Source organism: Mus pahari, chromosome 16, assembly GCF_900095145.1.
Source record: "Mus pahari chromosome 16, PAHARI_EIJ_v1.1, whole genome shotgun sequence".
NCBI classification, from domain to species: Eukaryota; Metazoa; Chordata; class Mammalia; order Rodentia; family Muridae; genus Mus; species Mus pahari.
This window is the reverse complement of record NC_034605.1, coordinates 62,478,317-62,499,528: the sequence shown is the minus strand read 5'-3', so window position 1 is coordinate 62,499,528 and position 21,212 is coordinate 62,478,317. Positions and strand designations below refer to the sequence as shown.

At 45.0% G+C, this 21,212-nt stretch overlaps 1 protein-coding gene across 7 annotated transcripts in view; it reads left to right on the top strand.

Annotated features, from left to right (window-relative positions):
• The window catches only part of Tut7 (terminal uridylyl transferase 7), a 54,248-nt gene that overhangs the window by 10,624 nt on the left and 22,412 nt on the right, over nt 1-21,212 (top strand). For all 7 annotated transcript variants that reach the window (XM_029547325.1, XM_029547326.1, XM_021215408.2 and 4 more), the window contains exons 7-17: nt 2,022-2,073; nt 2,973-3,042; nt 4,126-4,252; nt 5,442-5,561; nt 7,482-7,634; nt 11,085-11,265; nt 12,488-13,581; nt 14,054-14,204; nt 15,463-15,549; nt 16,502-16,602; nt 18,922-18,979. In XM_029547325.1, the coding sequence (XP_029403185.1) occupies nt 2,022-2,073; nt 2,973-3,042; nt 4,126-4,252; nt 5,442-5,561; nt 7,482-7,634; nt 11,085-11,265; nt 12,488-13,581; nt 14,054-14,204; nt 15,463-15,549; nt 16,502-16,602; nt 18,922-18,979 (2,194 nt within the window). The remainder of the gene's footprint in view (nt 1-2,021; nt 2,074-2,972; nt 3,043-4,125; nt 4,253-5,441; nt 5,562-7,481; nt 7,635-11,084; nt 11,266-12,487; nt 13,582-14,053; nt 14,205-15,462; nt 15,550-16,501; nt 16,603-18,921; nt 18,980-21,212) is intronic.

The window sequence follows — 21,212 nt, the reverse complement described above, 5'->3', positions numbered from 1 at the left end:
GGAGCGAGTGTGTGCATAAAGTAAGGATCTGTCCACACAGGAGCGAGTGTGTGCATAAAGTAAGGATCTGTCCACATGGGAGCGAGTGTGTGTGCATAAAGTAAGGATCTGTCCACACGGGAGCGAGTGTGTGCATAAAGTAAGGATCTGTCCACATGGGAGCGAGTGTGTGCATAAAGTAAGGGTCTGTCCACACGGGAGCGAGTGTGTGCATAAAGTAAGGATCTGTCCACACAGGAGCGATGTGTGTGCATGCGGACACACACACACCAGATATAGAAGCCTACGTTCTGGTAAAATATGATTCCCAACAACATAGATAAGTCAGAACTTTAAAGCCAGAAGAAACTTAGATTAGCAATTTACCCACTCTGCTTCCCACTGTTTTGTTTACAGTTAGTCTATGCTCAGTTTAATTGTTTGTCATAAGTATAGATTCTGAGGCCAGGCATGGTAGTGTATGCCTTTGGTCCTAGAGGTAGGTGGGTCTCTTGAGTTTGAGACCAGCCTAGTCTACATAATGAATTCCAGGTCAGCCAGGGCTACACAGTGAGATCCTGTCTTTGAAACAACAACAAACAGATTCTGAGGTTGGATTCCTTGATGTTTTTGTTCATAGCCTCTCCTTCCTTCCTGTGTTCAATTCTATAGCTCCCTGGTTGGGTACCCCACGGACTTTACTGTTTCTTAAAGAATTTAATTTTAATGTTTGTGTATGTGTGTGTGGGTTCATGTGGGTATCTACACATGGGTGCAGGTGTGCCTTCAGAGGCCAGAGTCTCCCCAGAAATGTCCTATGTGGGTGCTGGGAACTAAGCTCGTGTCCTCTGGGAAAAAGTATGTGTTCTTACATTTCCAACTCCAACCTTAATATTATTTTAAGTTTCAAATTTGGATAAGTGATTTACCAGAGTAAATTCTTAGCAGTTATTTTGATCTGGTGTCATTCATGCAGCAAATTTTCACTAAGTCCCTGCTGTATGTAGGCTCTATGCTAGGTGATAAAGGACAAGATAGGCCTGGCTCTCTGGTGGCACTTGTACGTTATTAATTATATTGTAAGCTATTAACTATAGTGAGCTTCGCAGAGAAACAGCTGAGTGACAAGCTCTGAGCATAGACTAGCTTCGTCAGAGGGCACATTTCCACAGAGCTCTGCTTAGGATGCTCAGACCTGGGCCAGTTTCGTTGTACAGATTCTTGAAGGCTATGTAGTAAGAATTTGACTTTGTCCTAACACCAGTAAGAATTTTAAGGACCCTTGATTTGGGAGGGTGGCTCCTACCTATAGTCAAAGCATTTGGGAGGCAGTCGTAGAAGGATTACTGTGAGTTTGATGCCAGCCTCAGCTGTAGAGCAAGACCCTATATTAAAAAGCCAAAAGGCTAGGGGGATGGCTCAGCAGTTATCTGTGCTTGTTCCTTTTCCAGAGGATGTTAGTTTGACTCCAGGCTCTTACAGCACATGGCTTACAACCTCCTATAACTCATGTTCTGGGGTTTTGACACCCTCTTCTGATCTCTTCTGTGACACACACACACACACACACAAATAAAAATAAGTCTGTAAATAAAACACTTCAAATCAATAACAAAAGAAACATTTAAGAATCCATTCTATAATTTTAAAGGGTTTTGATCCAATGTGGAAAGGAGTTTTGAAAAGGGAGATGTTGATTTTAGAACCATGTAGCTTTGTGTTGCTACAGTGTTTCAGAGTGAGAGGAACATTGTTGCAATAGAACACCTTCCAACCACCATTAGGACAGCTAAGGGCTCACTACCTCAAGAGTAAGTTGTACAAGGTTACTTTGTAGCAAGTCCTTTGCCCAGGCATGCATCCAGGCGTGGGGATTCACATGTTCTTTGTTGGCCTTACACAGGCTAGTGACTACTCTCTTCACCTGTAGCAATGTGCATTTCTTATTTGGAAAGCAATTTGGGGAACTTCAGACTGTATTATAACCAGAAAAACAAAATTGCTTAGGGATTATTTCATGTATTCATTCATTTATTTCCTAGATGTCTCAGCCAGATGTCCTCTTACTTGTTCAAGAATGTTTAAAGAACAGTGGTAAGGCCAAATTCTTCCACATTTTGCTTCTGATTTTGTCTTCTGTCTATAAATTTTAATATATCTTACTACCAAACTGAAAGTAGAAAATTTACTTGTAAAAATTACTCATGGGTAAAATCCAAAGCAAAAATAAAAGTAAATGCCCTTGAATTATTAACTAGAGTCCAGCTAACACTCCCAGGACCACCAGTCGGACTGTTAGTTTGACAGCATAGTAGGATTATATAGTTTGAACATAGTAGGATTAATGAGCCCTGGACTGTGAGTGAAAAATGCAAAATATGTGATATTTATTCTTAAGAGTACATTCATAATAATCTGCTCTATTGATGGTTTAAATCAATGTTACATGTGGTAAATAGGTGAGCCCTGACCTGATTAACGAGCTCAAAGACAGTTGCTCCCAAGTGGACCCATCAGCTGTCTTGTCCAATACAGTATCCCCTTGGGGCTTACTGCCTTTTCTCAGCAGCTAGGCCCCACAAGCCGCTCCTTTCCTTGAGTTAGGCAGTCCTAGTCTTTCTCTTTGGGTATGAGAAACACTTAAACATTCATCTTGTTTCAGCTAATACATATTTGACACTATGATTTAGTAGCTTTTACATCCATCTGTTTTTATTCTCCTGTGTGCATTCCTAATTATGTTGTCCACATAACATTTAAATGCTGCATCTGCACTGCAGTCATTTCTGATCAGACACTAACTAGCTCTGAAAAATTAGGACACTGTCTGTGATGATTGGGTTCTTGGACACAGTGTTCTCTCCTCCTAAGTCACCTGAGGGCTGTGTGTGGTAATGGCCTCTCAGACCCACAGCTGTGCGTAGGCTTTCCTGGGTCTGCTTTACAGAGAGGTTTTAACTAACTTGTTTGACCATGTTTTCCTCTTTCCTCAGACTCCTTTATTGATGTTGATGCTGATTTCCATGCCCGGGTCCCTGTGGTGGTGTGCAGAGATAAGCAAAGGTTTCTGTGTCTTTAAGCTACTATTTTATGTGATTTATTTGGGGTTTTTGAGATAAGGTCTAATTAACCATGATAACCCAGAATGGCCTTGCATTTGCCATGTAACCCAGGACAGGCATCAGCTTGTGGCAGTGTGCCACTGCTGTGCTGAGGTCACAGGGATGTACACCAGCTTCTCAGATTGCACAAATCACAAATACTTTGTTAAATCCCTATGAGAGTCTAACTTACCGAATTATAGGTTTCTTGTCTACTTGCCACTTGTACTTCTCCCTGGCCATTTGCCTATACTTTCATTGTAAGATGAAAGGGAAAAGAAAGTGCTGGAAGTGTCTTCACACATTTCAGCTAGACTGAAATCAGCCTGGTAGAACAGCGGCTTCCTGTAAGCGCCTTCTGTGCCATTGTTGTTTGTGCATTTGTGGCACCTGAGATAGTGCTGGGGTGGCCCCACAGGTCCAACTCTTTTCCCTTGGAAAGCTGCCACCACCACTGAACGGGAGCTTCGTAGGCTCTGCTGACTCGTCATTAAGCAAATCCCTTTGTCTTGGGAGAAAACATTATACCCTTGGTATGAGCAGAGCAGAGCAGACCTTTGATAATTTTTGTTCCTGTGTTCTTTCCAAAATATTTTTAATATTTGAAAATATGCAGTCCTAGTTCTGACAAACAAGTCAATTCAAAAATAGTTGCCTTTAAAAAAAAAAAGAAAGAAAGAAAGTTCCGTTTCAGGGCTGGAGAAGAGCGCTGACTGCTCTTGCCGAGGTGCTGGGTTTGATTCCCAGCACCCACTTAGTGCCTCACAACCACCCGGGCCTCCAGTTCCAGGGATCAGGTAGCCTCTTCTGACCTTCTAGGGGTCTGTGCATGCACGTGGTGCACAGCATACTAACATTCAGGCAAAACAGTCACACACGAAATAAGTAAATCTTGTTAAAATCCGACATCTGAGGTGAAGCTGCTCGTGAACTTAAGGTCTTCCCGTCTAGGTTTTATTGTTGGTATGAACTTTCTGATGTAGAAGACTGACCCCTATCTAACATGTTTTCTTTCTTTCCCTCCCATCCTCCCCTTCCCCACTAGTGGCCTTCTTTGTAAAGTAAGTGCAGGAAACGAAAACGCTTGGCTGACCACAAAGCACCTAACGGCTCTTGGAAAACTAGAGCCCAGGCTGGTTCCTCTGGTGATTGCATTCAGACACTGGGCAAAGGTATGGTTGGGGCAGGGGCGGTGCTGCTGCTCCTTCTCCTTCTCCTTCTCATTTTCCCCTTTCCCCTCCCCTCCCCCTTCTCTTCCTTCTCCTCCTCCTCCTCCTTCTTGGTTTGTGTTTGTTTGTATTTTTGTTGGGTGTGTTTTGCTTTGGCAGTGCTAGCTGGCCTGGAACTCACTACATAGACTAGGCTCCAGCTGTCTTCTGTTTTTGCCTCCTGGTTACTGAGATTACAGATGTGTGCCACCATGCCTTGCACCAGATATTAATAGGCATAAATAGAGTGGATGTCAGACTGTTGGACTAGAAACTAATATACACAGAAAGGAAGGTCAGAGTTTCTATTTAGTGCAACATTATTCCTCAGAAGATAAAATGAGCTATAATGTTTATTAAAAATCAAGTTTGGGCCAGGCAGTGTTGGTGCATGCCTTTAATCTCAGCACTCAGGAGGCAGAGGCAGGCGAAATTCTGAGTTCGAGGCCAGCCTGGTCTATAGAGTGAGTTCCAGGACAGCCAGGGCTACACAGAGAAACCCTGTCTCAAAAAAACAAAAGAAAAAAAGAAATCAAGTTTGGGTCAAATCTTGTGGAATATGACCTAAGAAGTTGTTTTTTAGTGTCTTTGTGGGTTGAGATAAGTCTTCTTACACCATTTTCAATGACAAAGGCAGAGACTTCAGAAAGACAAAAGGTATTGTCATTGTCTCACAGTTCCCTAGTGTTCTAGATACATTGTTGTTTTGCAGTGTTAGAGTCCCAAATGAAGATGATTTCATGGTGATGCGATTGACAGCTGGCCAGGCATTAGCACACATTTCCAGCACTGAGGAGGCTGAGACAAGAAGCTCTCAAGCTCCAGGACAGCCTGAGCTAGTTAGTGCATACCAAGACCCTGTCTCAAACATAGCCACAGCAGGAAAGCATCCAGTTCAAAATAGGGATTCCTAGCTAACGCTCTTACTGATTCAGGTAAAGCTATGCTAGAAGGTTCCAGCGCTAGGGTCTGGGATGAACAGGATTCCCTGGTTTTAACCTGGTAAATCAGAAAAACCCTACAGAAGCTGGGGATATGGCTCAGTGGCAGAGAGTTTGGTAGGACATTGAGGTTATAGTTTTAGTACCTAGCAACCCCCAAACTAATATCATTAATGAGCTTTTTTTTCTTTTTTTCTTTTTTTTTTTTGTAGCTTTGTAGTATTGATCGCCCCGAAGAAGGAGGCCTACCACCATATGTGTTTGCTCTGATGGCTGTTTTCTTCCTTCAGCAAAGAAAAGAACCTCTCTTGCCAGTTTATCTAGGATCATGGGTATGACAAGTTCTAGTTGTGTCTGATAGTTACTTTATTACATTCCTTATACAAATATCTAAACACTTAACCAAATCCGAAGTATTTAATTATTCTACCATACTTTCATTACTGAAATATTAGTGTTTGATTGCAATGTTATCCTGTGCATGGATAATACTAGTTTTAAAGATTTTATTTATTTTATGTATATGAATACACTGTCACTCTCTTCAGAGTGACACCAGAAGAGGGCATCAGATCGCATTACCGGTAGTTGTGAGCCACCTTGTAACTGAGTTACACTGGGCTCCACTGTTGCCCATGCTACCTCAGACACCTGGGTTGAGCATTGTCTGAGGCTGCAGAGTTTCTAGGACATAGCAGTTTGTATCTCTGGCTTCCCCTATAGCCTATAAAACCAAAGAAACAGAATCTGATCGTAGCCTGCTTGTGTCAAGTTGTCATAAAACTAGCCAGGGTATACTATGACAAAGGCACCTTCTAGAAGGAAGGGTTTATTTGGGACTTAGAGTTCCAGAGGGATAGAAGTTCATCCCCATTGTGGCAGTTTTCTTAGAAAACTAAAATTATAATCCATATCAAGTTTAAAAATCACGAAACTTTTTAAGTTCTAAAACTTTTTTAAGTTCTAAAACTTTTTGCTGTTTGAAGACCATTGTTAAGGACCAAGAATTGGTCAGTGTGGTAGAGCCCTTTCCTGGATTCACAAAACGAAGAAAAATGATGAAGACCAGAAATAAAGCACTGACTTCAAGAACACTGAGGGCATGCATCTAAGTGCCACGCCCTGTCCACCATAGTGCTTTTGGGAGAATTGTTAGGGAACGCTGTCCTCTGGAGCCATTCTGGGTGCTGGGTTAGAGCAAGAGAAAAGAGTGCAGCCGTGATGCACTGGAATAGCAGGTGTTAGGGAGGCCCTGGGAAAGACTGAGGCGAACCATGAGCTCTCACACTTCAGTAGGAATGCTGTTAGCTAAGTCACTGACTCATGACCACTGCCCGAAGATGTGTGTTCAGGAGCCCATCGCACAGTGTAATATGTTCATTAACTGTTGAGTTAGGTGTGATGAGTATGCTGTCAACTTGACAGAATGCAGACTTGTCTGGGAGACAAGCTTGTGGGCATGCTAGTGGGAGACAAGCCTGTGGGCATGCTGATGGGAGACAAGCTTGTGGACATGCTGATGGGCTTCTCCTCTTCAGGTCAACATGGGTCAAGAGAAGAAGCTTTCTTTCCTTCCCTGCTATGGTAGTTTGGTTTGGTTTTGTATGTTTGTTTCCAGTTTTGTGAAGGGTCTCAGGCATGATAGGTAAGAAAGTACCCTGCAGCTAAGCTCTACCCCAGGATACTGAAAACTGACTTTGTAGAGTCATTGTGCCTTTTGCAAGTCAGAACCCTGACTTTTACTCTGAAAACAGACTTTAGTTACCAAATCTCAAAGGTGTTTGGTGAGCTTTTGTATTTCTTCTTACCATAATGTTACTCGTTATTGTGTCTGGCCGTGCACACATGTAACAGCACGCATGTGGAAGACAGAGAACAGCTCCTTGGTCGCACTTGGAGATTGGACTGAGGTCATCAGGCCTACACAGCAAGTGCTCTTGCCTGCCCACTGTCTGCCATCCCCTCTTTCATCAGTGAAGTATAGATAGCATGTGTTGTTTCTATCCCTACCAACAGTTCTTTTTCTCTTTGGTTTTTTGAGACTGGGTTTCTGTGTAGCCCTTGCTGTCCTGGAACTTGCTCTGTAGTCCAGGCTAGCCAGAACCCACAGAAGTCTGCCTGCCTCTGCCTCCCAAGTGCTGGGATTAAAGGCATGGGCTGCCACCACTAAGTTCCTACCAGCATCTTAATGCTCTGGTTTCACACAATTGTTTGTGCTTTATAGTAAGATATGTTTAATTTTTTTTTTCTAGATTGAAGAATTCTCATTAAATAAATTAGGGAATTTCAGCCTTAAAGACGTTGAGAAAGACTCTGTGGTCTGGGAGTACACTGACAACAGCACAGGGGACACCAGCTCAGCCAAAGAGGAGGCACCCAAGGAGACTGCAGCAAAGAAGGGACAGGTCTGTCTGTGCATTCCTCTCTGGTCATAAACTGACCTTCCCTTCGGGCTCCAGCTGTGGCATTTGCACATTGCTCTGTCTCCCTGTTCTCTTCACTGCCCTTCTGTTTACATTTGTTTGGGTTCTGGGTCTCACTTGGTTTCCCAGGCTCAGTCTGGACCTTATTATGTAGCCCACGGTAGTCTGGACTCATGGCAGTCTTCCAGCCTCAGCCTCTGGAAGTCCTGGGATTGTGGCCATGAACTGCCATCCCTGGCTTTGTCTTAACAGTTTCTGAATGTAGTGTTAGTTAATTATACACAGGCATGGGTCTCATTACACACAGCATTTCTCTGCACGATTGTAGTATGCTTTGACCTTGTTTAGTCCTCTGTTCCCCTTCTTTGGCCCACCTGTCCCCTACCCCTGTTCCTTGTCCCTGTTCCTAATAGACCCTTTTTAACTGCTGTGCCTTAGTCTGCCCTTCCATTCTGCATATGAGACAAAATATGGGTTGTTCATGTCTGTGAGACTAACTTATTTTAATGTAATCTTTATTTGTGTACATTTTCATGCAAGCACCATAATTTCCTCTTTATGGGCAAATACAATTCCATTTTTTATATAGAGACCATACGTTCTTCATCCATGTTCCTAGGCTGACTCCGTAGCATGACTAGTGTGAGTAGAGTGGTAAGCTGGGTGCCAGTCTTCTCTGTGGTGAGCAGACTGTGACTGGGCTGGGGCTGTCTGCTGCTTGCCCCAGTTTACCCCTTAAGGAGCCCATACACTGATGCACTAGCTCACGCACTGATGCACTAGCTCACACACTGATGTACTAGCTCACACACTGATACACTAGCCCACACACTGATGCACTAACCCACACACTGATGCACTANCCCACACACTGATGCACTAGCCCACACANTGATGCACTANCCCACACACTGATGCACTAGCCCACACACTGATGCACTAGCCCACACACTGATGCACTAGCTCATGACATTCCATTTTCTTTTCTATGCAGCTTCTTGAGTAAACAGGCAATGAAGCAAGTTGAAAACGTGCAATCACCATTACTTACATGGCTTCTTCTGTATGTAGAGGCCTCTTAAAGATACTGAGTAGGGTCCTTACATGGGCAATGACTGTCATAAATCCTTCTCGGACTGAGATTCATGGTTCTAAGCCCACTGCACATTAACAAGCCATGCCCCCTCTGGTTCCTGGCTTATACATGCCTCAGATGAGACTGTGGTGAACTGTGGACTTCAGACTCCTGGAACTGGGGGTGATAGGGGAGATGCCCTGACCCTGATGACCCTACATAGCACCATTCTGTTTTCTGTGTGGGTTTTGGTTGTGGGCAGCAGCCCGAGCTCTTAGACAGTGTGTGTGAATTTGTGTCCCAGCTCTGACTTTGTAGCTCTGTGTCCTTGGGCAGGTCACTTACTCTTCCTAGGCCCCGGCTTCCTCTCCACAGATAATCTTGGTGCCCTCTGGAAGCATCATTGATTCCTAGAGTGTCTGACTCAGTGCCAGGCGTGTGGTGAGCACACTGTCAAAACTAGCCGCTATTTTCACTTTACTAGAAAAGAGTGCTCTCTACTGTGAAAAGACAGGTCAGAACCAGTGGTGTCTGAAGTTCCTTGCTCAGATGCTTTGAAGAAATTTCAGTGAGAGACTTAAAAGTCCTTCATAAGACTACAAATGGCTGTGGATAAAGAGGTGAAATTCAGCAAGATTCTCTGGTTCCCATGTTCTTGGTTACAGTGTGGGACCAAGACATGTCCATTCCCCTCAGGGGTCTCAGCACTGCCTGTAGTCCACCACATGACTCAGGATTGGCAGAATCCATAGGCCCAAGATTTACTAATTGAGTGTCACACCTCTTATTCTGAAGTGTGGTGTTAGAAGTGTGATTGTAGATAAACTCAAAAACTTTGGATGGGCCGGGCGTGGCAGTGCACGCCTTTAATCCCAGCACTCGGGAGGCAGAGGCAGGTGGATTTCTGAGTTCGAGGCCAGCCTGGTCTACAAAGTGAGTTCCAGGACAGCCAGGGCTACACAGAGAAACCCTGTCTCGAAAAACAACAAAAAAAAAAAACAAACTTTGGATGGAAAGATGTTTTATTCATTGTGAATTAGAGAATAGTGTGAAGAAAAAGTCATTGCTATGTGTCCATTTAATATTTTACTTCAAAAGTGTTACTTGGAGAGGTTAAACAACCTCTAGAATGTACTTAATGTGAGAGTGGTGCTGTGTTAAGCTCTGCTGCCTCTTTCTGCTGAGCCCTGTCAGCTACAAATACAAACATTCTCAGACTTTCAGTTCCCCCTTGTAGCACTTGGGAGTTGAGCCGAGTGACCTCTAAAGCATCTTACAGGTGTCACATTGCGTTTCAGTGATGTTTGCTTTTCTTCAAAAGATAGTACCTGAGAAAAAGGGCAGAGAGCAACCAGGTCTGCCAGCTGCTTTCCCTTGGCTCTGATTTAATCCACATCACTGTCCTGTGTTATAGGTGTATCATCCCTACTCTGCAGATAATGATAGCGACCATTTTTTGAACACTGTCTGCCAGGCACTGTGCTAAGCACTTTACAGACACTATCTCACTCAGTCCTCCCAACAGCCCTATGAGGTGGGTACTGTTATCCCCGTTTCCCAGGTGAGGAATCCAAGTCTTAGACACGTTATAGACCATGACCAAGCTCATCACAGCTAGTACCTGGCAGAGTGTGATTCTTAAACTAAACTCGTCACACAGCCGTTATCCTGCCCGTGCTGCTGATCAGAGAGAGGAGAAACTAAGTTGCAGAGAGCTGCAAAGAGCTGTGAACTGAGTCACACTGGGGCCTTTCCCCTGCTCCTGCTGTCTTAAGTCCTGTGTACTTTCATTGTGAAACATCTGTTATTGGAACTTGTCAGAAGTCTGTGATTGACAAACTAGTGTCAATTTCTGATATCAGCTATGATTTGACTTTAGAACTAAATCGCGCTTGGCAGGTATAGTATGTTGGGGCAGTGACAGTGAGTTTCCTTCTCCTCCCTGCCTTAGCAGTACCAGGCTGTGGATATCCACACCTGCGAAGGTGCCTCCAGCAGCAGCAATGCTTCAGCCTTCGCAGGGGCCTCTCCACCTGCTGAGACTTCACAGTTAGCTGTGCTGTCCGGCTACATGACACTGTCCTGTCCTCTCCTGTGGTGAAATTCCTGGGATAATGGCTGAGTGTTAGCATGCTCGAATCCCAGGGTGCAGTGCAGTGCTGTTCACTCCTGACCAAATAGAACATATTAGATTATCTAGATGGATTGTCAAGCTCACGGTTTTCCAGAGTCTTCATTTTTTTCATGTAGGTTTGACTGACCTTGTCAGGGTGAGCTGCTGTATGAGTTAACCTCTGTGTTCCTTGTCAGGGTGAGCTGCTGTATGAGTTAACCTCTGTGTTCATTGTCATCCATAGGTGCCATTGACATTTAATATAAAACATCAGCCTTCAGTGCCAGTCGGGCAACTCTGGGTGGAATTGCTGCGGTTCTATGCTTTAGAGTTTAATCTGGCTGATTTAGTGATCAGTATTCGAGTCAAAGAATTGATATCACGGGAATCAAAGGACTGGCCCAAAAAGCGTATCGCGATTGAAGGTAATAATGTTGGATAACTTTGACGTGGTGCCAGTCTAACAGCCCACTTCTGTCACCTTCTCTTACAGTTCCTAGCAGAGGTAGGCCTGGTCTGAAGGTAAAACAGACACTGGCCTCCTGCATGCGGTGCACTGGGGTGAGGGCAGCGGGCTTACTTACCCCAAGGTGAAGGTCTTAGCTGTCAAGTGACTGGCTGCAGGCACCTGACCCCTGCTCTGTAAACTGCTCTCCCAGCTTCCCTGCGACCTGTGGGTTCTTACTCCCTCTTTCTACCATCCTCACACTGGTGTTTGAGCGTCTAGCATCTCGGGAATCCCTGTTGAGCTTCAGTTTTGCAAAGATGAATGAAATACTTTTTCTTGTGAAAAACGCTGTTCTTAGGGTTGGTTGGCTTCAGGGGAGGAAACAGAGCTATTTTCAAAGCAGAAAGCAGTCATTTCTGCATAGAAAACACCTTGTAGTGAAAGCTGTCCCTTTGCAGAGTCAGGAGGTTGGAACCTTCTAGAAATCTTAGCTCTCCTCCTTTAACTTAAGAACAGCAGCAAAACTCCCACATGGAAATCTCAGTTTTGCTTGATTTTTTTTTCAAGTTTTATGTTGCATAAGATTTTTTTTTCTTTTTGCATAAATTCTGTGTGCAGTCATGGGGAATCTCACATTTTTAAACCCTCCCCTGCAGTTTCTCTGGCTCAGCTCTTCTGGCCAATTGCCTAACCTGCTGGAGTTCTAGGGGAGGAAAAAAGCTTGAGAGAAGTGGTGTCTCCTCCTGGTGCCTCCCTCTCGCCCCTGAAACTCAGGCCAGCCACTTCAGTGATGGGGCCTCCCGGGGCGGAAGAGTGGAGGTAAGCTTGCCGCACCGCAGGGCTGGCGGAGTGAGGTCCAGAGCACTTGCTCGCTCAGCCACAAGGCTGTCTGTCGGAAGCTCCTGAGTTCCCCACAGCTCAGGAGCCACACTGACAACATCTTTCCTACCTCCGGTCACTGAGCAGCTAGGGAAGGGGCATCAGTTCCCTGAGAATTCGACGCATTGCTTTCAGCTCCTAACTGCTGCCCCACTCCCACCCGGGTTGTTTTTGTAAAGTGTTTAAAGCATGTAAGATGCATGATTCACTCTACTGTTGTTGTTACCTGCTTTATCTTGGAAAATCTAATGTTAAGCATCATGAAACAGAAATGTATGAAATGGTGGCTTTCTTTTTTTTCCTCTCTCTTTTTGTTACAGACCCCTATTCTGTTAAAAGAAATGTGGCAAGGACCCTGAATAACCAACCTGTGTTTGAGTATATACTTCATTGTTTGAGGACAACATATAAATATTTCGCTCTTCCACACAAAGTTACAAAACCCAATCTCACAAAGCCTCCTAGCCCAGTCACCTGTATTTCAGACCCTTACAAAGAAGCAAAAAATGGTGGCCTAGAGCCCCAAGCAACAAATATTGATAAACTGGGAAATGCAGCTGTGGCTCAAGATCCTGGTGTTCAAACCTCAGGTGCCTGCAGAGCACAACTACTTCCTCTTAGGAGTGCCACTGAGGAGTTGGGAAGCCCACCAAAGGAGAAGACGGGAGGTGTGCACATCCCAGCCCACCAGGAGAGCTCTGGCTGTGTCCAGGCAGAGGCCAGTTGTGAGGGTTTGGAGGATGCCACAACAGAGCATCAGGAAACAGGAGGTGACAACGAGGGAGTCAGAAGGAAGACCAAGCATCCTTTGAGCACTGATGACTGTTTAAGCAGCAGCAGGCACCCAGAATTTCAGAACTGTGACAGCAGCCTGTGTGGTCTCCAGGCAGACAACACTCTGGAGTTAGTAGGGCTCTGGAATGCTAGAGCTGAAGAGTGTAATAGCTGTGCCTCTTTGGACGACAAGGCTGATGTCAATGAAGAGAGCACAGAAGGCGCTGAGGAACTAGAAGAAGAAGCTCTGAGTTGCTTTTCCCCTTCAGTCCAGGGCCGAACATCATCAGCCATGCACTTTGATGAGGGAGAGGAAGAAGAGGAGGAAGAGGAGGAGGAGGAGGAGCCCAGGCTCAGCATTAACCTTACAGAAGATGAGGAGGGAGTTGCTAATGAACATCAGGTGGACAGCAGGTATGCTGGGTCAGGTGAGGAGGATGCCCTCTCTGAAGAAGATGACTTTGCTGAGCCTGCTAAGGATGAAGATCCAGGAGAATGTGGAGAACACATGGGTGGGGCTCTGCTCATAGACCTAAATAGAATAACGCTTAAAGAAGAAAGCTTTCCTGAGGAAAATTCACCTGGGGAGCAGCCTGAGTTCTTCTACGAATTTAGAAAACTGACTTTCACCAAAGGCAAGGTAATCGTTGCTGATAGGCTTCGGTCTGGGACTCTAAACTCCAGCGGGTAGTGTTTCGAGTTTACTCTCTGTCCCCTCTGAGCAATTGGATTGAGGAAGTCAGTTCTCTCTTTTTCTTTCTTTCCTTTCTGTGGGTCCCAGGAATTGAACTGAGGTCTCCAGACTTGGCACCAAGTGCCATTTACCAGCTGAGCTACTTGTCAGCCCTGATTTCAGTTTCTATGAACTGGACCAATAGCTTCCCGTTTGGTGTGGTTTAACCCATTTCTGTTCATGCGCTGTGATCTCTGTCCCCCCTGACCCTGATGGGGATGTGCGTAGACGACAGACAGTTCGCTTCCCATTGCCATCCCCAGAGTAGCATGTCCCACCTCAGGCCCGCGGAGTAGCTTTATTTTAGGCTATACATGTAGATGTGTAGATGTGCAAAGATTCACAGACACTCGTGTTTTGGTTTACCATCTCCCTACAGTCCCCCACAGTAGTGTGCAGCTTGTGTAAGCGAGAAGGCCACCTAAAGAAGGACTGTCCTGAGGACTTCAAGAGAGTCCAGCTGGAACCGTTGCCACCCCTGACACCCAAGTTCTCAAACATCTTAGATCAAGTCTGCGTCCAGTGTTACAGTAAGTGTTGTGTGTTCACCTGATGTGCCACAGGGGTGACCCTCAGGAGTCACCAGAGGTGCTGCCAGCCTCACAGTTAGTACTCTGAGGATTGCGGACAGTGTGTGGTGAGCATGGGCACCTACCACCCCTCCCCCAGCTCCTCCTGCATCCACTCCCTCTTCTCGCCCTAACTGACTCAATCCAGGCCATGCTGCAGGTAGACTCCCGGATGTGGGGGCCATCCACTGTCAGCTCCCTACCCCATCCCCCATGCTAGAATAGTGACAGGCTTGGTCTTGCAGGCAGCTTCAGCTTCTGTGAGTGCATGAGAGCAGCAGTCCTCTTGTGCCTGACGCCCCTTGGCCCTGGGCTCTCGGGCTCCCTGAGCTCCCTTTTCTATGATGGTGCCTCTACCTGGAGGGAAAGAATACTTTGAACAGCCCACATGCAAGCTCTTTAGGGAACATCCATTTGAGGAAGCACTGGTGCTGAGAGAAGTTTCATTTCTATTTCTGAAGAAGCCTGCTGCTGCTTAGCCTGGATGTGCTCAGGGCTCCACCCTGACTGGTACTTAAGCTCCCTGTACCCCAGCAGGCTCTCTCCCTGAAGTTGCCATTGAAATTGCCTCCAGATGCTGGGATTACAGGCAGGCACCATCATGTCCAACCTAATCCCTCCTTCCCTCTCTTCCTACTAGGGTCTCACTCTGTTACTGAATTTTGGGGTCCAAACCCTCCTCTGCCTCAGCCTCCCAAATATTCAGGACCGTAGACATATACTACCGTGTCTAGCTACCATTGACATTTTTGTTTTTTGTTAAGCTTTTTCAGATGTTAAGGAAGAAAACTGGGTTTCCAATTAAAAACAGAATAACTCACAGACACCTCTGCTCCCTCTCTAGAGGATCCTGACAGCCCAGGGCTAGAGCCCTTGCCCCAGTTGGCTTCCATTTCCAGAGCAGTTCTTGGGGTTAGACTCCTTTCCAGGCAGGGTGTTCTGTGTGTCCCTGGCTGGCTTGGACCTCGAAGTGAAGCTCTCCCTGCCGTCCAGTGCTGGGATTACAGCCGTGTGCCACAGGATTGGGACGGGAGCTATTTGTTTTTATTGCTAGCACTGTGTTGAGAAGGATAAAAATCTGGTTTTTGAAGCTTGTAAGTTTTCTTTTTCTAAGTGTATATATATATATATATATATATATATATATAAGCTTTTTTGAGAAATGTCAACTTTTTAAAGCCACTCCCCTTCTCATTATACCTATCTGTTTTTTAAACAGAGGATTTTTCTCCAACTATTGTAGAAGATCAGGCTCGTGAACATATCCGGCAAAATCTAGAAAGTTTCATAAAACAGGATTTTCCAGGTAAATATTTTTTTTTCTCTTTAGAAAAAGAAAGGTAACATACATATTGCAGGCACATTAACTTCACAGCATACCTAATTACCAATAGGAAAATGGCAGTGTGGGATCACCCAGGCCATAAGAGGTGAATTCACTGGGAACTGCAGTTAAGTCACACACACTTACAGGAGCTACAGAAATGGCTTGCAGATACTCTGATCTCTGAGTATATGCACTTACATATTGAGGCACACACAAAGGTAAAAACCAATCTTTTAAAGTACGTAGAAAGCATTGCTCTTACAGTATGAAATGTCATAGGATGGTCTATATATATTTTTTTTAAATTTATTTATTTATTATATGTAAGTACACTGTAGCTGTCTTCAGACACTCCAGAAGAGGGCGTCAGATCTTGTTACGGATGGTTATGAGCCACCATGTGGTTGCTGGGATTTGAACTCCGGACCTTCGGAAGAACAGTCGGGTGCTCTTACCCGACTGAGCCATCTCACCAGCCCGGTCTATATCTTTCTTTGAAACATCCTTGCATTTTGGTATAAAGTGATGTCCACTATTCTTTCATGTCATATACAGCTTTTGTATTTAAGTAAACTAAGGAAATCATTAAGAATAAATGCTTAGGCTGAGATGCTAAAAGATGCTGAGGCTGGCAAGATGGCTCAACAGATAAATGGCCTTCCTGCCAAGCCTGGTCCCTGTCTTCACCACTCAGATGATGGAAGGAAAACCCAACTCCTGCATGTTTATGTTATCCTCTGACCTCCCTATGCACACATGCTGACATAATAAGTAAATAAGTAAATAACTGTTATAAAATATTTGAAGACCATAATTACCAGAGGATAGTTAGCAATTGGTATTTTGGATTCATGAAAGGGGCATTTTTTAAATAAAAACCAATTACATGTTCTCAGGTAATGAGCTATTACTTGTCATCTGTCCCTAACAGGAACTAAATTGAGCTTGTTTGGCTCCTCCAAAAATGGATTTGGGTTCAAACAGAGTGACCTTGACGTCTGTATGACGATTAACGGACATGAGACTGCTGAGGTACGGTTGCCACGTGAACACACATGTGCTGTGAGCATGTGGTTAGTGCCGTCCTCACTGGCAGAACTGCGAGGCATCTGGAATGTACGGGGCATTCCACATGCAGTGCACCAGGAAGCACAGCCTCTGGCATCTGCGTGACACTCTTGGAGGGGGTGTGAAGAGTAGAACAAAGCTCTGGCTGGGCATGGGTGGTACACACCTGTGGTCCCAGCTCCTGGAGCCTCATGAAGGAGGTTTGCTAGAAGTTCAAGGTCAGCCTGTGCTGTGTAGCAAGAGCCTGTCTCACCAAACACGCACACGCACACACATACACACAAACACACAGAGACTAGATAGCTTTAAAGGGGCTTTTCCAGTGTAGTACAGATTGGACTAGATTCCGTGAAGCTAGACCACCTTCACCAGTGCCCATTGGCTTGGCTACTAGACCAGCACACCTATCCCCGTTACCTGTGATGTTGGTTTGCTTGTACATGGTGAGTATTAACTTTATAGTTCAGGACCTGCATTTGAGACAAACTTGCTCTTTATCAGCACAAAAACATGTGTCCTTTGGTAGATAACAGAAGTAATAATTTCTGTTCCCTTCTGCTTTGAGAAATTCTGTCTTGGGTGGCTTTGATCATGTGTATCAGGAGACAGCAGAGAGGAGCCTTATGCTGAGATGCAGCTCAGAGCCTGCTTGTAGTGGTGGTGGTAGTGTGATTTGTTCCTCTCTCCCTGAAGACAGACTTGTCTGCAACTCTTTATCCTCCTGCCTCAGCCTGAGTCCTGAGCCTGTGACATGTGCCCTCAGGACACTCTTTACAGCCTGTTTTTACAGTTTTATTAGCATAGTACCACACCCAGACCTGGATGTATTCTCTGAGGCTGCTTTATTTCTGATAACAGAGTAAGTCTGAAAAGTGCTGGAGACAGGATCTAGTGCCTTGTGCATGCCAGGTGGGGGCCATCCTTCCAGCCACACCTGTCACTGAGGGACCCTTTTCAGAGGCAGTGCTGATGTAGAAGCTGTTGATGTAGTTACTACACTGCCACTGCTCAGGGGCTCTCGTGGCTTTGTTCTGAATCTGCATTCTGCGGGTGTTGCTGATTTCAGGAGAATAGCCAAAACCAGGGTCTACCTGGGATTTGTTGAATGGTGTGGGATGAGATTAGGTCTACCATAAGGAATAACCCACTATATCCCCTCAGAGTTGGTCCTCATTAATGTGGTTTAAAAACTACCTTTGACAGTATTTCTAAAGTAAAATTCTGAATAGGTTGTAGGGTCTGTGTAACCGTCAGGATTTACTCCAGTGGGGAGGACAACCATACTTTAACATGCCAAGGGACAGTGGTATGTGCTTGTATTCCAAAACAAAGGGGACATAGGCAAGAGGGCTTTGAATCTGAGGTCAAACTGGGCTTCACGCAGACCCTTTGGTCTGAAAAACAGCAAAACTACCATTCCAAGTTGCTGCTCGACTTTAATGTTAGCTAGTCCTAGCAGGAAGGGGACTGAGTTAGACCATTCTCCACAGCAAGCCATCAGGTCTTCGTACAACTGTGTATAGATATAGCTACATCCAGCATAGGTGAGACAGAGCACAGACACTTCTCTTGCATGTCCACACCTAAGGTATTCTTCCAAGGGAGGGGAAGTGAATGTCTTCATGGTTTAAAGACCTTGCTGGAAGCTCCTATTTTCTCTTTTGTTGTACATCCAAAAGCAATTAAGGTATGTTTGGAGGCTTGCATAGTCTTAGGGTGTTTTGTATGTATGGTAACTGATGCTCACCTAAAAAGGAAAATAAACCCATCTGAAGTTGGGCTGATGATTGCACAGTGGATAAAAGTGCTTGCAGTACCGCCCTGATGACTGGAGTTCAATGCCTGAATCCCACAGTGGAAGAAGAAATGATTCCTCAAGGTTGTTTTCTGACCTCCATGCATGTTGTCTTTCACACATGTAATGTCCTGACACATGTCCCCACACCCAGTCATACACACACACATACACATGTGCACACTAAAGAAAAAGATTCGAAATTAATCTCACTGTCTTCGAAGGTACAGTTTACTGTTACTGTTTTGTTTTATGTCTGACCCAGAACCTCACAAGCTAGCCAACCACTCTAGCACTGAGCTACAGAGCCCTTGCCCTTAGTCTTCTAGGTCACCCAGGCTGGCTTTGAACTTCTTTTGCAGCCCAGGACAGCCTTTTAAGTGGTGACTGTCTTGCTCAGTCTCCAGAGTAGCTAAGATGACAGGTGTGTGCCAATAGTTCCAGCTTGCATCCTGATTTCCCTTCTGTTGTTTGTGCCTTTCCTGCAGGGGCTGGACTGTGTAAGAACTATTGAGGAGCTGGCACGAGTCCTCAGAAAGCACTCAGGTACTTCCATACCTGTACTAAAGTACTTCTCTCTTTTTCTTTACTGTTTTATGTATGTAGAATTTATTCCTGCCAATGAGGAAGTATGCTGAGTTATTACAAATATGTGCAACATAGGCGTCGTTAAAATGTTCTACAGTCTGATATAGAAAAGGATTGCTAGTAATGGTCTCAGTAGAAAGCATATTCGAGGCAGGTGAGGTATTTAAGTCATGTATCTTGATCTCAAATCTAGAAGACTGTTGTAGGTGGTTTCTGAAGTATTTAGAGCTATAAAAAGGGGTAGATCCTGCAGTTGATGTGCAGACCTCAAATGTTCTTACAAAATAGTGTAGGTGAATGTTTGTCTGCTTGCTTGTCTCCCTGTAGCTGGGGGTAGAATCTGAGGCCTTGCCCATCAGATGCAAGTGCTCTACCACTGAACTACAACCCCAGCCCTGTCTTAAACATGTAGTGTGGGCTAGCCTCAAGCTTACTCTGTAACTGAGGCTGATCTTGATCTGCCTACCTTTACCTCCAGTTCTGGGATTATAGATGTGCAGCCTCATGCCTGGCTATCTGTTTGCCAGGTGGGTTGGCTACTTGATTAATTGGGTTTAGATGGGTTTGTTTGTTTGTTTGTGAGTAGTTGTTTTTGAAATGTGGTCATGTGAGTCCAGGCTGGCCTTGAACTCACAACTCTTGCTTCGGCCTTCTAAGTACGTAGGATTGCAGATGTAAGCCACACTTGACAAAATACTTTCTTTAAACATGAGTTTCCTGCCGGGCCTGGTGGCGCAGGCCTTTAATCCCAGCACTCGGGAGGCAGAGGCAGGCGGATTTCTGAGTTCGAGGCCAGCCTAGTCTACCAAGTGAGTTCCAGGACAGCCAGAGCTATACAGAGAAACCCTGTCTCGAAAAACCAAAAAAAAAAAAAAAAAAAACCATGAGTTTCCTAATCTTTTATATAGAGATCAAAGTATTACAATACAGCCTCTGTTCTTGTGAACAACACTTACGGGTATGCACACACACAGAGGTACCGTTTACTTTGTATGTTGAGAAGGTATTGTCCTCAAATGAGAAGCCATCTCTAAAGATAAGTTTTGTGTGGCTTCTCAGGTTATGCAAAGAAACTGAAGTTGAAAGATTAGATAGTGCTTAGGTTTTAGTTCTGAGCTGGGCTTTGATGTTTATTGTAACTCACTCTTGCTTGCTCTGGGTCTCTTTCTGGGTCAGTTGAGACATACTGTCCCTTTCCTAAGCATCCTACATGTATACTTCATAAGGACAAACTATGTTCGCTGGTTATAGAACAGAAAAGACTGTATAGTCATTTAAATAAGGAATTATATGATAGAAATGGAATGTAAATTACACAAAGAACTAAATAGCAGCTAGAAGGCTCCACTTAAAACCTAATGCCTTTAGAAGCAGTCTGTCCAGCTATAGCATTGAATGCCTGCCTCGTAATAATGAGGAATGTAATTAGGACAGCAGAAAAGTTAAAAGGCCTGTGTCTCCTTTTATTGGAGTGGATAGACAGAAGGCTTTGGGATTATAAATTGGAGCCAGGGGGACATGAAAGGGCTAGGTCTTGAAGGAAGGTTTGTCAAATGAGATCTACCATAGTAGATTCCCTGAAGGGAAGAGGAGTGGAGTGTGTATGGAGGTTCTAGATTCCAGAGTTCCCATTTGTTCTGTGCTATGTGAACTTGGGCTTGTTGGTTTATTTTACATTCCCCCTTCTACTGCCTCTATCCGTTCTTGTGTAAATCTCATCTAGACTTGAGCACTGTCATCTGTGGAGTCAGCAGAATAGGCTGCTAGTCACAGTGCACACAGTGAGGTTGGAGCTGCCCCGCTCCACAGTGCACTGCTTGCATGTGCCTGAGTGATAGTGGAGAGTCTGGTTGTGAAGGGTCCTCTGCAAGACCCCATTACATTCAGGCCTGCAGGGAATGATATTCACATACATGTTCCTCCATCTCTACGTTCTCAGGCCACCATGACATTCCATCAGGAGTGGTCCCCCTGCCTCCATCCCTGTTTCTGGCCTGCTGTTGGTCCTTCCTCCATCTCTATGTTCTCAGGCCACCATGACAGTCCATCAGGAGTGGTCACCCTGCCTCCATCCCTGTTTCTGGCCTACTGTTGAACCTTGATTCTCCTGCCTCCATCCCTGTTTCTGGCCTGCTGGTGGTCCTTGATTCTCCTGCCTCCATCCCTGTTTCTGGCCTGCTGGTGGTCCTTG